General features: G+C 42.5%; 1 protein-coding gene across 1 annotated transcript in view; it reads left to right on the top strand.

Moving 5' to 3' along the window:
• LOC129561121 (uncharacterized) overlaps window positions 1-13,064 on the top strand; it is a 183,306-nt gene extending 170,242 nt beyond the window's left edge. Inside the window, 7 exon segments of the mRNA XM_055433524.2 lie at window positions 250-402; window positions 648-779; window positions 1,373-1,525; window positions 2,725-2,934; window positions 4,636-4,756; window positions 10,675-10,799; window positions 12,909-13,064. Of these exon segments, the coding sequence (XP_055289499.2) occupies window positions 250-402; window positions 648-779; window positions 1,373-1,525; window positions 2,725-2,934; window positions 4,636-4,756; window positions 10,675-10,799; window positions 12,909-13,064 (1,050 nt within the window).
• The last annotated feature ends 3,861 nt before the right edge of the window (window positions 13,065-16,925 follow it).

The following is a 16,925-nucleotide window of genomic DNA, read 5'->3' as shown; positions in this document are numbered from 1 at the left end:
CCCATTCTTCTGCCTCCTTGGCATCTGACAACCACAGGCTCTAAGATGTGCAGATGATGAAGCCTTGCAGATTGAGGACAACACTAAAGGACTAAAGGGGCCACAAGTGACACTTTCAGACAACACCCGATAGAGTAATTGTTTGGTCGATGACATTTTAATGTGAAATCATTCCTGAAAGTTGGGTTTTAGAAGGCAAAATGACTCTTCCTCAACTGTCCTTCCTAAATCTGAGTCTGCACTTTGCAGGAGAAGTTGGATGAGAATCAGCTTAATTTGATCCAGAAAGTGTGTGAGCTCATCAGCGAAGTAAGAACAGAAGGGATTGACAACATGAAAAGCCTAAAGAAGAAGTGGGGCTCCGCCAAGCCTGACGAAGAAATGAAAGAAGATCCAGCCAAAGTATGTGATTTCACTTAGAGTGGGGTATCAGCACTTCATCCCAGCGTCTGACCCTGCCACTTGCGTGGGTTGCATTCCTGCTCTGTTTCCCAGAGAAAGCCTGTGTCAGGCATTTTAAAGGGGCACTGGGGCTCACTGCACAATTGTCTCATCTTCTGGAAGGCATGTTTCTGACGTTAGGATTTATGTCCTTCCCAAGAAAAGTGCTGGGGGCAGCCTTTTCTGAAAGTGAGCCTTCTAAGCAGGAGCAGCTGCAGGCCTTGGAGCAGGACAACTGCGGCCTGGCCGCCATGGTGTGCAAACTGAGGAGCCTGGGCCATTGGAGGCTGGTGGTGCAGCGGGCGCACTTCCGGCGCCAGCTGAGCAGGGCTGAGAAGGTGAGCGCTGGGGGAGGGAGGCCCCGCCCAGCCAGGGGAAAGGGTGGCACTGGCCTCCCTGGATGCGGCTGCTGCACTTGTGTCAGGTAGCAAGACCAACGGATCTTGAAGAATCTGACAGTTGCGGATTTCTTGGGAACTGGCAATATCAGAGCCTGGGGAGGAATAGGAATGAGCCAGAAGCAAATGGCAAAGAAACAAATGAGAGGACAGATCAGAGAGTTTAGCACAAGGAAAGGGAAAAGATGGAGTTGGCAAACTTTGTCAAAGCACCGCAAATCTTTGGGTTTCAAACGTGATTATCGGCAGGAAATGCACTAACAGTGAGTTGAAAATCTGTTTTAAGGAAAATTGAAACCAAAGCACATATCAATAGTGGTTTGGAAACTTTGACTTACTGTTTCCACAAGTCTTCGTTTACTCTGATCTGTCACAGTGTTCTTAACTGAAATTAAGGAGGCAGTGGCCAGCGGGAGCTCTATGCTTCCAGAAATTTCAAAGAATGATGGATGATGGTTCAGAGACTGCTTGTGAAACTGAAAATGTGGAAAGGAAACTCATATCCTACCTTACTGTGTTTGGGATGTTCACAGGAAGCTGTGCAAATGAAAAAAGAGTGTTTGAACATCAGGCTAATGGCAGAACAAGAAGTGGTTTTATTTCGTCAACAGCTATTGGCTCTAAGGCAGGCCCTGGCTAGGGCTCAGGCGGACAATGTGAAGATGTGCAGGCAGCAGGAGAATCAGGTATCTGAGCTCAGAAGCCCTCTTCCTCCCTCTCTGTGAACACGCTCTGGCCAGGAGGCATGGCACTGAGCTGCCCATAGCAGTCACCAGACTGCCGCGGTGTGAAGCTGAGCAGACGGCACTGCTGGAGAAGGATGGCCTGGACCCCAGCTTCCCTTCTCCCTCCTTTCCAGCCCAGAGACCAGGGGCAGTGGCCAAAAGGCTTTTGTTGTTATTCATATTTGGCTAAAATGGTGAAATACTGCGCATATCTAAGATTGATCTCTCTCTCTCTCTCTCTGTGTTTCTCTATTTTTTTTTTTTTTTACCCAGAGAGCATCTAGGGGTCTGAGTCTCTGCCTCTAAAACCTGCCTTTCACGCTCCAAGCATGTTTTCTATGAGTGTGGTCCAGCCATCAGCATTATGCCCCAAGCAGAGAGTCTTGGTTCCTTTCCTGGTGACCCACACTAAATCTTAATTTCAGAAGTTACTGCTGCTCTAAAGAACTGGCACCAAAATAAAGGCTTTTTAAAATCTAAGCTCTTAATAACTGTGCCAACCCTCTGAGCATAAATGAAACAGAGACCTCAGGTTTAGAGAGACAACAGCTGAGTTTAAATAACAGCCTAGGAAACAGCCTGGGCATATTTTAAGACATAAAATATAATCTGTTCCTTTTGGACCCTCATTCCTCCATTATGGTGTGCCAGTGCGTTATGATGTATAATTATGTGAGGTCACCCTACAAATATTAATCCTCATTATTAATATAATAAGTAAGGATCGACCTTCTGGTAACTGTTGATTAGAAACATTTCAGAACAGAACCAAATTATTACTGCTCTTTTTCAACCATCTGCAACCTGGCTTTTCCCAGGCTTTTTTAGAAGTCAAAACAGAGGCAAGATTAGTGCCTCCCTTGCCCAGGCTCTGTACGTATTGCATCACCCCGTTCTCCCCAGGTCCAGCCCTTCCGTTGCTATCACGTGATAAAGGTGTAGTGACATGCAGATATAGTCTGTAGTAGGTATGACTGTTGGGTCTTGCTGCTGGTTGGCACAAGACAAGACAGAATGGCTGGGAGGTGGTACCTGAACCCAGGAACACTTCACACAATTCTGCCAGTGTTTTAATTGAGGGGACAGTTAAAACGTCTCATTCCCTCTGCTGAGAAAGACCGTGTGCCTTTCTCATTTCCTTTGGCTGTTTCCTGCTGCAGGCACAATTGCTGAAAGAGTTAGAACACAGAGTGACCCAGGAAGCTCTCCACAGGCAGCAGCTGGATTTAATGAAAGCCTCCAGCATGGAGAAGCTCTTAAAGGATGTGGCGCAAAAGGAACAGCACCTGCAGCTCCTTACTGAAGATGCCAAGAGGGCTTCTAAGCTGGGCCAGCTGCAGCAGAAGAAAATTCAGAGAGAACTCCGACAGGTAACTCCAGCAAGGGGTAACAGGTCAGGGCGCACCAGCCAGAGTGGTTTCCTTCTCGCCGTCCTCTCCACATCTCTCTTGCCTCCACAGCGGTGTTCCTTACCTTGGTCACTCCCAGGAACAGCAGGGAAATGGAAATATCTATACCTGGGTGATTGTTCAGGCTGCTTGTGAGCAAAGATGATGGCTTGAGTGCCATGAGGCCCAGAATCTTGGCATCTTTGTCACCCACTTGGAAAGCATATTTCCTCTAATCTTTGAGCTAGGAGGGATCTTTTGGAAAATCCTGACAAGTAATCTGGAAAAGCAGCAAGTATTATTGTAAGGGAATTTTATTCATGGTGTTTCTGGAATTGTAGAAATAAAAAAGGAAAGGCTGAAGTGGTTTCCAGACCCAGTATGTTCTTCTTCAATATACCCCAAAGCAAAAAAAAAGAAAAGGAAATAATGTACATGTGGACTAATGTGAGTTCCAACAAAGGAGACCACAGAATGAAATTAAAGACAAAAGGAAAAATAGAAAAACCAAAGCAGCACTTTCTGGGGCAAGTGTTTCACACATATTCATTGAATAAATAAGTCAATTAATTCCCCAGATATATTAGGAAACAGAAATCAGAGGGTTAAATGATTGACTGTTTTAAGTGCTCTAGGAAGTCAGTAAGGGTAATTTTACAAAATAGATGACAAAAAAAGGATTAAAAAATGTATTGTCTCACAGTTCAGGAGGCCAGAGTCTGAAATCAAGATGTGGGTCCCTCCAGGCAGCTCGGGCAGAACGTGCTCCATGGCTCCCCTGGCTGCTGGCAGCTGCCCGCAGTCCCCGGTATCCCTCCGCGTGCAGCTGCAGCTCTCCATTCGGCCTTCTTCCCTGAATCTCTGTGTGTGCGTCTGTGCTTGCTCCACCATTTATAAGTCATCAGCATTCAATTTACAGCCCTCCCTTTAATCCAGTATGACTTCATCTTAATCACGTCCACGAAAACTATTTTCAAATAAGGTAACATTTTGAGGTTCCAGGTCTCCATGACTTTATGGGAGACACTATTCAACCTGTTACACTATTACTTTTTCATAATTTAAAACAATTAGGAGATAATAAAAAAATAAATTTAAAAAGAAAAAAATGCCTGTGATCTATGCAGATGAATCACTTTGGACATAGACTGTCTGGCCAGGGGACTCTGGGTCAGGGGTGCAAGGGGAGAGCAAACATGAAGCTGTCTTCTGGATGTGGGCCTTGTGTCAGGCCTGGAGATGGTGCTCAGTGCATTCCCTGCAGATGATTAGTGGAACTTAGAAGTCTGGGAGAGAGGTCAAGTCTTTGCTTGAAGCCATCCAGGGGTCCCACAGGCACTGGGGCTTGGCCTACAAGGTCCTTGTGAACTGGTTCCTCTCCCCTCCCCGCTTCTCCTCCGATAAAAGATAACTTTTGTGAGTGAACTTCTATTACAAGGGGATAAAGTGTTCCAAGGGCTGCCTCTGTTCCTCGCTGATTAAGTTCTTGACCTTCCTGGTGCTCCTGATTTTCATAAGGCTCAGTTCAGCCTGACCGGGAATTTTTTGAAAACTTGTATTCCTGGGATAGCTTTGGACCCACACTCTACCTGGCAATCCCCCTACCTCACCCTTCACAGTGAACTGATAGAACAGTTCTGCTTTCCAAAAGCATTTCTGCTTCCCAAGCACTTTTCCACTCAGGTGAGAAGCCGGCTTGCCCATGAGCGTAGTGTGAAGCTGGATGCTTTCCAGTGGGTAGAAGAGCTACAAAGTCAGCTTAATGATGCTGAGCAATCCTCCACCCAGAGGAACTCACCTGGCGGTAAGGATACCCTCTTTCTGGGTAGAATAAGCTCCCAGGGTCTTGGGTGGGGATTGAAGGAGGGTCCTAGGACTAATGATAACAATCCAGTGGCTATTAAGGGAGTGCTTCATATTTGTTGAATGAATGAATGAACCTTTATTCTCATTTGCAGTTAGAACTTTCTATTTTAGCTCACCTTGGAGTATTGATACGCTATATTCACTTCAGTTCAGTTCAGTCCCTCAGTCGTATCTGACTCTTTGCGACCCCGTGAATTGCAGCACGCCAGGCCTCCCTGTCCATCACCAGCTCCCGGAGTTCACTCAACCTCATGGCCATCGAGTCAGTGATGCCATCCAGCCATCTCATTCTCCGTCGTCCCCTTCTCCTCCCGCCCCCAACCTTTCCCAGCATCAGAGTCTTTTCCAGTGAGTCAACTCGTCGCATGAGGTGGCCAAAGTATTGAAGTTTCAGCTTTAGCATCAGTCCTTCCAATGAACACCCAGGACTGATCTCCTTTAGAATGGACTGGTTGGATCTCCTTGCAGTCAGTTTTCATTCCAATCCCAAAGAAAGGCAATGCCAAAGAATGCTATATTAAAAGGTTTCAATCATAAAAACTAGTTCAAGTTGAAATACGTCACGAAAAGAAGACTGAGTACATCACTAGATTTTGAAGCAAGCTAACACCTTAGCAGAATAGAGGAGTAGAATTTGCCATCCTAAGTGTCTCTTTGGCATAAAGTTTTAAGCTGATTATTTTTAAGAAAAAGCAGACATGGGAAGGGAGTTGCCCTTTTGTAAGAAATGTTTACAGTTTTAAGAGCATCTCTTTCTTCAGTACAAGGAAGAGAGAGAAGGATGACCAAATCTCTAGAAATTTATCTGTGGAAAAGACAAATCTGTGTAATAATGTTACCCTCATTCATTGTGCTTTTCCTGGTAACCTCCCATAACTGACTTTCCCCCATCCTCAACATCCTCCTCTGTCTTTAGCTGAGGATGGCATTTAAGTTGAGAGCTTCAGTAATGCTGCCAAGTTACTCAGTTTTCCTCGGTCTCTCCCATGTGTCTGTTGTTGTTCAATCACTAAGTCATGTCTGACTCTCTGTGATCCCGTGGACTATAGCCCCGCAGGCTCCTCTGTCCTCCACTATCTCCTGGAGTTTGCTCAAATTCATGCCATTGAGCTGGTGATGCTATCTAACTGTCTTATCCTCTGCTGCCTGCTTCTCATTTTGCCTTCAATCTTTCAGAGTCTTTTCCAGTGAGTCAGCTCTTCACATCAGATGGCCAACATATTGAAGCTTCATCTTCAGCAATAGTCCATTCAGTGAATATTCAGGGTTGATTTCCTTTAGGACTGACTGGTTAGATCTCCTGCAGTCTAAGGGACTCTCAAGAGTCCTCCAGCACCACAAATGGAAAGCATCAGTTCTTCAGCCTCAGCCTTCTTTATGGTCCAACTCTCAAATCCATATGACTACTGGAAAAACCATAGCTTTCACTTGACAGACCTTTGTTGGCAAAGTGATGTCTCTGCTTTTTAATATGCTATCTAGGTTTGTCATAACTTTTCTTCCAAGGAGAAAATGTCGTTTAATTTCATGGCCGCAGTCACCATCTGCAGTGATTTTGCAGCCCAAGAAAATATAATCTGTGACTGCTTCCACTTTTCCCCTTCTATTTGCCATGAAGTGATGGGTCTGGTTGTCATATTATTTTTCTGAATGTTGAGTTTTAAGCCAGCTTTTTCACTCTCCTCTTTCAGCCTCATCAAGAAGTTCTTTAGTTCCTCTTTACTTTCTGCCATTAGAGTGGTATCACCTGCATATCTGAGGTTGGTATTTCTCCCGGCAATCTTGATTCCAGCTTGTGAGTCATCCCACCTGGCATTTCTCATGATGTACTCTGCATATAAGTTAATTAAGCAGGGTGACAACATACAACCTTGCAGTTCAGTTCAGTTCAGTTCAGTCGCTCAGTCGTGTCCGACTCTCTCCCAATTTGGAACCAGTCTGCTGTTCCATGACCAGTCCTAACTGTTGCTTCTTGACCTGCATGCAGGTTTCTCAGGAGACAGGCAAGGTCTCTAAGAATTTTTCCACTGTTGTTGTAATCCACACAGTCAAAGTCTTTAGTGTAGTCAATGAAGCAGAAATAGATGTTTTCTGGAACTTCCTTGCTTTCTCCATAATCCAACAAATGTTGGCAAATTAAACTGTTGTGTGATTTTCTCCTGTTAATCTCGTATCAACTGAATTCTTAGACCAGCCAAAAGAACCTAGAAGGGTAAAGGAAAAATTTCTTCCTTCCTGATAGGATACTAGTGACCACATTTCTCAGATGTTATTCATAAAGCACATTATGATTCTCAGATCCTAGGGGCCTGAGCAGTCCTATGGAAATGGCAATCAAAACAGCACTCTGGACAACACAGTCAGTGAGCAGCAATGGAACAGAGGCCAGAACCTGGGATGTCTCTAAACTAGCTTCCTCTCCTGTAACATGAGGACTAAATAAATTCCAAGTTCTCTTCTAGGTCTATCAAAAATATTACCCAATCAATAGCCACAATCAGCCTATTGTTAGGGTCAGCTAGGCCTTTCCTTTCTGTTCCATAGCACAGCCTGGTGGTTAACAATATGGACTCTGAAATAAGACAGCCAAGGTTCAAATCCTGCCTCTGTCACTGCTAGCTGTGTGACCCTGGACAGGTTAATTCACCTCTCTGTAAAATACCTCCCTCAAAGATGAATCCTGAGGACTCTATGAAACAGTGTGTGTCTGCCACAGAGTATAGTGACTCTAGGTCATCGTGCAAATGTTTGTCATTATACTTTCACACATGTGTGTCCTCCTTTGTGTTTTCTTTTGGCCACTTAACAGTGTGTGAGTGATGTGAGGAAACACTGTCATATGCAGAAAGATCACTGCCAAAGGTCAAGATAGTTTAGGTTTTCTAGGAAAAAGGCTGGACCAGTTGGTAAAACACAAGGGCACCCCCTCCTTGCCCATGCCTGTGGCCTGGGCCCTAACAGTGGGACTGGCGTCCCCCACCCAAGCCCAGATCCAAAGAGTAAGAGTGTCAAGAGCACCCAAGGGCCCTATTTTGACCAGTCACCCTGAGTGATTCTGTACCTTCCACTATCCTCTACAGACTCCCTGGGGTTTTCTGTTTCTCCCTTTCCCCTCTGCCTCCATATGCCTCCGGCCTAGCCAAACATGTCCAATCAAACTGCCATCTGTGTCCTCTAAGACCTGCGCATTTACAAAGGAGGACCAGAGTCAGGCAGGAGGCACGTGGGGAGAACCCTAATTACCAGGATAGGAATGCAGCAGGAATGAGAGAGAAGCCTCTTTTTTCAGGAAGCAGAGGTAGAACTTACTCGCAGGTCTCAGCCCCCATCTGCTGTGATGGGAGGGGTTTGCTCAGGACTTTCTACATGTTGTCTGTTGAGGAGGAAATGCACAACCTACAAGTTGTGATTAAGTTTTATTTGGGGAGCTTACTAGAGTTTTTGCTGAAAAAAAATCATGTAGTTGAACATTGTAAGATTACTGCTAATCACAAAACAGCCAGTTAATGATTTTAGTGTTTCTCTATGTACGGGAAGATGCAAGAATCTTATTAATAACTGAGTAGTCTTTCATTGTATGTATATACATATACACCGCATCTTCTTTATCCACTCATCTGTTGATGAGCGCTTAAGATTGCCTTCATGTCTTGGCTGTTGTAAATACTGCTGCTATGCTATCTTTTCAAATTATAGTTTTCTCTGTGTATATGCCCAAGAGTGGAATTGTTGGATCATATGGCAACTATTTCTAGCTTTTCAAGGATCCTCCATACTGTTTCCTGCAGTGTCTGTACCAATTTACATTCCCATCAATAGTGTAGGAGGGTTCCCTTTTCTCCATAACCTCTCTAGCATTTATTATTTGTAGACTTTTTGATGGTGGTCATTCTGACTAGTATAATACCTCAGTGTAATTTTGATTTGTATTTCTCTGCTGCTGCTGCTAAGTCACTTCAGTCATGTCCGACTCTGTGTGACCCCATAGACGGAAGCCCACCAGGCTCCCCCTTCCCTGGGATTCTCCAGGCAAGAACACTGGAGTGGGTTGCCATTTCCTTCTCCAATGTGTGAAAGTGAAAGGTGAAAGTAAAGTCGCTCAGTCGTAGTGACCCCACAGACTGCAGCCTACCAGGCTCCTCCATCCATGGGATTTTCTAGGCAAGAGTACCGGAGTGGCTTGCCATTGCCTTCTCCAATTGTATTTCTCTAATAATTAGCAAATTTGTTGGTCATCTGTGTCTTCTTTGAAGAAATGTCTATTTAGGTCTTCTGCCCATTTTTTTATTGGGTTGAGTGTATGAGCTGTTTGTATATTTTGGAAATTAAGCCCTTCCTTGTCAATCATATCATTTGCAAATACTCAGTTTGTAGGTTGTCTGTTTTATGGTTTCTTTTGCTGTGCAAAAACTTAAAGTTTGATTAGGTTCTATGGTTTATTTTTATTTCTATTGCCTTGGAAGACTGACATAAGAAAACATTGCTACAATTTCAGAGAATGTTTGACTATGTCCTCTTCTGGGAGTTTTATGGTGTCATGTCTTATATTTAAGTCTTTAAGCCATTTTATTTTTGTGTATGGTGTGAGGGAATGTTCTAATAACTTCACTGATTTACATGTAGTTGTCCAGCTCTCCCACCACCACTTGCTGGAAAGATTCTCTTTTCTCCATTGTATATTCTTGCCTCCGTTGTCAAAGATTAACTGATGATGGATGCATGAGTCTATTTCTGGGCTCTCTATTCTGTTCCACTGATTCATGCAGGCTTGATCAAGATTTGTTTCTTGAGGACTGATTTCTCTCTGCATCTCTGGACCCTGAGCATGCTGGGAGCAGACAGGAAGTAGCGCCCCTTGGGAAGCAAGATGTCTGTCACCTCTGTAGCTTCCATCCTCTGTTTGAGCTCACATGGCAGGAGTGGGGAATGGAGAGGGGACTGGGCTGACTCAGGTCATGTGACCAATTTTGAACAGATCACTGAAGCCAGAGACTGAGATGCCTGGTGGGCTTAGGCCCAGCTCATATGTTCTCCTGGAGCTGAGAGGAAGGTCAGCTCACTCTCTCCTCCTCTTCACAGCAACTAGTTTATCTTATTTATTCTTAATTGAAGTATTATTGATTTACAGTATCATATTAGCTTCAGATATACAACATAATGATTCAGTATTTTCATAGGTTATACTTTTAAAAAGTTGTTATAATACAGCAACTATTTTAAATCTTCATGGTCTCTGCAGACACTGTCCTCCTCCTCCCCTATTAGATGGGAACTCCCTCTACTTCTTGTCCCCAGCCTACCTAAACCTAAACTCAGCTGCTTCTCCTTCCTTCCTGTTAAAATGGAAAAGGTGTTCCTTTTCCTCCCTGGGACAATCACTGTGATCAGCATCCCATGGGCTTCTATCGTCTCCGGGGCCTTGAGCTAATCTTTGCTTACTTCCTCTATACATTCATATTTCCCAGCCAAGTATCCTGATCCTGCAAGGAACAATGACTTGTTGAGCACGTATGTGCCATCAGCATAAAATCCACCATAAAATTAACATCTGATCAGTTGCTCGAGCCAGAAATCTGAAAGCTATTCTTCCTTACCCTGCATACCCAACTAATTACCAAGTCCTGTTAATGTGAATATCTCAGTCTGTCTACTTCTACCCACAGGTCCAAGGAACCCATCATCTTTTTCACTTGGTCATAGACGCTCAGGCAAAAGACACTATCCATGTTTTGACATCTTCACTCAAAACTGATGAAGCTAAATCAGATACCCATTTTAAGCTCTAAAATTTTATGAATTAAACCTAGACCTGTACATTGCAACCAGAGATATAATTTAACATTTTTCACATTACAGGCCTTATATCCCAAGCTCACTACTCCCTAAGTTCTGCTTCCACATCATCCAGATACACCCAGCAGCACCTTTTAAAGACTCAACTCATGGGCAGCAAAATAACAAGGATTCAAAGGCCAAAGACTGTAAGTAATGATAAATTTGATTATATGAAACAATGAAAAATGAAAATATGAAATCATGGATTTAGGGTCACTTCAAACTTACGTTAAAAAATTGTGTATCAAGAGCTTATCTTAATGGTTCGGCCTTAGAAAATAATATTCTGGGTTTCTCACTAAGGGAATTTGTCCATGAATTATTGCTGAATCAACGTGTTCCTGCAGGAAGGAGGGTCTAGGGTTTCCTATTCTGCCATCTTGATGGCATCACTCAATAATAAAATTCTAATGTTGAAACAGGCCCAAAAGCACTTACTCAATTACAATTCAGTAAATGGGTGTGAAAGTCAGTACAACACCTGGACATGTTCTCTCAATTTTTTTTTTCAGTCATCTACAGTAATTAACTAGCAGTGCCACAGCCTTTGCGTTCCCTGGCAGAGCAGAAATAATTTCAGAAGTCAGCCTTAAAACATGTGAGAAATGCTTGGAATGCAGATTAGGTTGAAGTATAGCACGTTTGAAGAATTTTTAACTGTTTCACCTCTTAGTTTTTGTAAGACACCATTTGAATCCTCTTTCACCACCTTGTATTACACTCTGCTCCATTGTTTTTCAGAATCCCCTCCAGAGACGTATATATCTAATCAACACACTTAAGAATTCCTCTCCTCTTGAGAAAAGTGGAGAAAAAAATATAATCATTCTATCAGAAAATATGCCATCCTAAGGCCTCTTTTGAAGCCAATGGTCTAGTTATTGGACCAAAAGTTTGCTGCAGTATTTCCAGACATACAGTTAAAGGGAGACACACAGAGAGGGAAGAAGCAGGTCAGGAACACACCCAACTGAGAACCTTGACCAAGTAGGGCTACATTATCAATGCCTACCTTTTGCTTGACGCACCAATCTCTGTGCAGTTGTCTTTCACCAAAAGGTGACATTCTACTACATGTCTATTTGCTTCTGCAAAATCCCTTTCCAAAAGGAATTGGTTGTTGACCTGTATGGGACCACAATGGCTTTTAAGCTTTACTCTTATCCCCATTTCAATCCCCAAAGCAAACGTTCCTTATTGGGCAGGTTGCTGATCACAACTCTTATGGTTGAGAAAGCTGCTAAGGAACTAAGTACATTAGCGGAGAAGCACTAGGTTTCAGATTTAGAAGGGTTATGGTATAAGACCAATTGTTGGCTACAGTTGCGTTCAGTTCAGTCGCTCAGTTGTGTCCGACTCTGCAACCCCATGAACCACAGCACGCCAGGCCTCCCTGTCCATCACCAACTCCCAGAGTTCACTCAGACTCATGTCCATCAAGCCGGTGATGCCATCCAGCCATCTCATCCTCTGTCGTCCCCGTCTCCTCCCACCCCCAATCCCTCCTAGCATCAGACTCTTTTCCAGTGAGTCTACTAGTCGCATGAGGTGGCCAAAGTATTGGAACTTCAGCTTTAGCATCAGTCCTTCCAATGAACACCCAGGATTGATCTCCTTTAGAATGGACTGGTTGGATCTCCTTGCAGTCCAAGGGACTCTCAAGAGTCTTCTCCAGCACCACAGTTCAAAAGCATCAATTCTTTGGCAATCAGCTTTCTTCACATTACTCTATTAAATAAACTGTAATAAATAAGGAAGTGTCTTATGGGCCCATTGGCTTGTGTATAGTAGAGACCACAGGCAAAAAGCCTGAGGTCCAGGAAAGCCACAGAATCATCTGGCACCTCTTCAAATCTATCTAAGGTCTGATTTATTAAACAAGGTCTATGAGACAAGTCAGATAAATACAGACTGGGAGGAATTTATAGAGGGCTGAAATATTAAGACCACCACTGATGAAGTAGCACTGCACTAACATAAATGATAAAACATTAAGGAATTTATTGATTTCTCCAAATATGAGGTATCTTTCCTTCCTTAGCTGGACATGGCTTTCCATTAATGGATTCATCCCTGACTAGTTCCCTTTATAAACAAGAGGCAAAATATGTATGACAAGGCACACTAAATGGTCTAACCCAGACTGAACCAATGATCTTGGTCTCAATTAGTAATGGTGACTTATAATGATGCTATAATAATTATTCATCATCTTTTTAAAAGGCTCTAATACCTATTTTATAATTATTTTGCAGGTACCTATTAAACACAAGAAAAGAACTGACCATGTCTTCCTACCCAATGTGGCAGATACTGTTCAACTTTCAGCTTTTCAAGTTTAAACGGCTCCATCCAGAACCCCATTTAGACCTGTTAATCATATAGCCTTTTTCCAAGTTTTATTTCTATGAGCATTTGAATGAATAAAAATGATTCTAAATTCCATTAAGCCTTTTATCTAAAATTTACCATATGTGAAGATAGTATGGAAGGACTGAAATGATTATATGTTGAATGTCCCAAGTAAGATTTGACCCTAAATTTTAAGTTGATTTGCATTTCTACCTCCTAGGCCTTGCCTCTGGTCGACCAGCAGCGTCTTAATATGGGTTCTGGAGTTACTGATTTGGTGAGAGAGCCGAGAGAGAGGGCATTGCTGGCCAGGCTGTATTTATTAACAAGTGAAAAACCAGGTCAGAGACTAATCTAAGTAAATTTCAAAGCACTTACTTCTATTTGTTTCACTTAAGAACACCATTCTCTCAAGTCTTTTTATTCTTCCTACAAACAGCAAAACTCTCTTCAGATTTTTGTAAAGTCCTAATCCAAGTATTTTTGTTGAGACAGGAAAATTTATCTTGGGTAAAGGAATAAATACCGATAGATAAATGGAACAGGAGACCAAAGAAACATACTTAGACATAAAATTATATATTAAATATCTAAATGCACACATACATGTACATGCAATTTCTGAAACGACATTAAAAAAAAAAAGGTTGATGACTGATATCAAAACTAAAACATCAGCATGACCAGGTAACATACCACTTAGGACTTAAGTTTCTAAGGTCCAAATTCACTTTTGTCTTCTATCAAGTAATGAATCTGGACCCTGCAAACATGTCTTCTTTACCACCAGGCAGGATGTTCAGCTTTGTCAGCAGAGGGTGCTGGAGGAAGAAGGGTTTCTCTTGGGTTCTGGGCTCCTCACCTAGGCAGGCACCTGCAGCTTTTGCAGTGGCGAACTCCAGTGGTGCATGCAGTTTCCTGCTGGAGTTTCCTGGCTCCCTTCCCGCCCTGCCCCACCCTTCACAGCTTCAGTGAACTCCTCTGCCATTCAGCCTTGGCCACACCTTCTCCAATGAAGTGTGGATATAAGCTCAGGAAGGTAGTGATGCACAAGGGTAGTGATGAAATAACAAGTGGCAACAGTAAGTGGAAGGACAAAGAAAACATTCTGATATCTGCTGGTAGGAAATGGAAGGCAAGCTCAGTGTTAAAATTTTCAAGGTGGAAACCCTGGGCGCAGGTGTCCACTTCTGTTTGCTCTAGAGAAACATTCACACATATAAGCAAGGTGGCAGGTACCAAGATATTCTTTAGAAAACAGTAAAATCTACAAATTAGAAACAACCTAATTGTTCAGTAGGTAGATACTTACAATAGTCATACTACATATACCAACAGAGAATTTAAGAATTTGGCATAGCTAGTGAGTGAAAAAAAGTTGCAGGACAGTACTAAAATAAAAATCAACATCATGTATTTTCTAAGGGTATATTTAGTTGTGTGTATATAAATGCTGAGGGGGAGAGTTTACCACCAAACCAGTTCCAGTAATTATCTCTGGAAAGTGGAGAAGGACAAAGATGGGGAAGGGGCTGGGATGATCAAAGCAGACTTTACCTGTAATAAGTTTAGAAGAAATAAAAAAGAATATGTATGTTACTTAAATAATTAAAAATGAAGACTTTAAAAAAAGTCCTATCTTGAACTTTTACTTCTGGCCAGGATGAGACTGGATATACCCTGAAACAAATGAAAAACTAGGCAAAACACATTAAATAGTGGTTTTCAATACACTAGACTTCAGCTAAAGGACAGTGATCCTTGAAAAAAAAGGAAACCACCAACCCAGCTTATTTAAACCCAGAATTTCTAAGCCATGATGCAGGAAGGCAACACATAGGCAAGAAGTCAGTGGACTTCCCTGAGTTGAGGAGATGGAGCTGAGTTAAGGGAGATGAAAGCAGATAGAGTTCCAGGGCAGAGGACCAGGGAGGAGAGAGCTACACAAAGGAGAACTCCAGAGACCTGCAGAAGGTACCCCTCAAGTATTCAACAATGTACTGGTCAGGACATGTACACGAGGAAACTATCCAAGGCTGGGGAAAAGTTTAGAGGAAATAGTACTTGGAACGCACATAAGGCGAGGAATAGAGGCTGTTCCCACTAACCCAGACCAGAAAGACTCTTAATCCAGGGAGCACTGGGTAGATAATTAGCCAGTGCAGAACTGGGGAACAATTAATCCTAGAACAAATGTTCTGCTCTCTTAACAAAGCTTAAAAAGCAAGATCTGAATGGAGCCAACTGCTGTCAAGAAATATAACTGTCACAGAACAAAAATAACCAGCACCCAACAAGTTAAAATTTACATCTGGCATGCAATAAGAAACTACCAAGCATACAAAGAAACAGGAAAGTTATGACCTATAGTGAGAAAAAAATCAATAGAAACTGACCCAGATGTTAAAAATTGTTACATGTTCAAAATGTAAAGCTGGAATATGTGGAAATATGAAAAACACCCAAACTGAACTTTTAAAAATGAAGACATCTGAAGTGAAAAGACACCAGGTAAGATTAACAATAGATTAAACATAGTAGAAGAAAGTATTAGTGAATTTAAAGATAGTAATAATCTAATACGAAGTAGAAAAAGATTTTTTAAAAACCAAAACAGTGCATGGGTAAATTTTAAGTCACCTTCTAGCAGCCTCTGTGGAACTGAAGTCCCCTACACAGAGAATGGAGAAGGACGGAAAAAGGTATCTGAAAAAATAATAGCTCAAAGTTTTCCAAACCTGATGAAAAACCACAAATCCAAGACACTCAACAAACCTCAACGACAAGAAACAAAACAGCGTCAGTTCAGTTCAGCTCAGTCGTGTCCAACTCATTGCAACCCCATGGACCGAAGCATGCCAGGCTTCCCTGTTCATCACCAACTCCTGGAGCTTGCTCAAACTCATGTCCATGGAGTAGGTGATGTCATCCAACCATCTCATCCTCTGTTGTCCCCTTCTCCTCCTGACTTCAACCTTTCCCAGCATCAGGGTCTTTTCCAATGAGTCAGTTTTTCGCATCAGGTGGCCAAAGTATTGGAGTTTCAGCTTCAGCATCAGTCCTCCCAATGAATATCCAGGACTGATTTCCTTTAGGGTGGACTGGTTGCATCTCCTTGCAGTCCCAAGGGACTCTGAAGAGTCTTCTCCAACACCACAGTTCAAAAGCATCAATTCTTCAGCCCTCAGCTTTATGGTCCAACACTCACATCCATACATGACCACTTGGAAAACCATAGCTTTGACCAGACAGATTACAGTATAGCACATATCAAAATGCTCAAAAATCTTGTAAAAGCAAGAGGAAAAAAAGACACGTACTGAGGAACAAAAGATAAAGATGAGATTTCTCATAGGACACAATGCATGTGAGATGCTGGATCAACATCATTAAAGGGCTAAAAGCAAAAACGTCAATCTATAACTATATCCAATGAAATGATTCAAAAATGAAAGCACACAAAAACTTTAAGAACTTATAACCAGTATCTGTACCAACAAAACTAGAAATGTTGAAGGTTAAAAGACATCCTTCAGGCAGAAGGTGAATACCAGCAGCACCATGTTATCTACACAAATTAAAGAAGAGCACAGGGATAGTAACTACATGGGTAAATACACAGGACTCTAATCATTAACAAAGAACAGAAGACCCCACCCACTGTGAACACCATGCTCATCAAAATAAGTTTGTCTTTAGCAATGTTCTAGGAGTCTTCAATATCAATAACCTCAGATATGCAGATGACACTACCCTTATGGCAGAAAGTGAAGAGGAACTCAAAAGCCTCTTGATGAAAGTGAAAGAGGAGAGTGAAAAGGTTGGCTTGAAGCTCAACATTCAGAAAACAAAGATCATGGCATCTGGTCCCATCACTTCATGGGAAATAGATGGGGAAACAGTGGAAACAGTGTCAGACT

Source organism: Moschus berezovskii, chromosome 10 (genome assembly GCF_049115385.1).
Source record: "Moschus berezovskii isolate FMDL1 chromosome 10, NW_MosBer_1.0, whole genome shotgun sequence".
In the NCBI taxonomy this organism is placed as follows: domain Eukaryota; kingdom Metazoa; phylum Chordata; class Mammalia; order Artiodactyla; family Moschidae; genus Moschus; species Moschus berezovskii.
The sequence above is the reverse complement of the archived record's forward strand: the minus strand, read 5'-3'. Positions and strand labels throughout refer to the sequence as shown.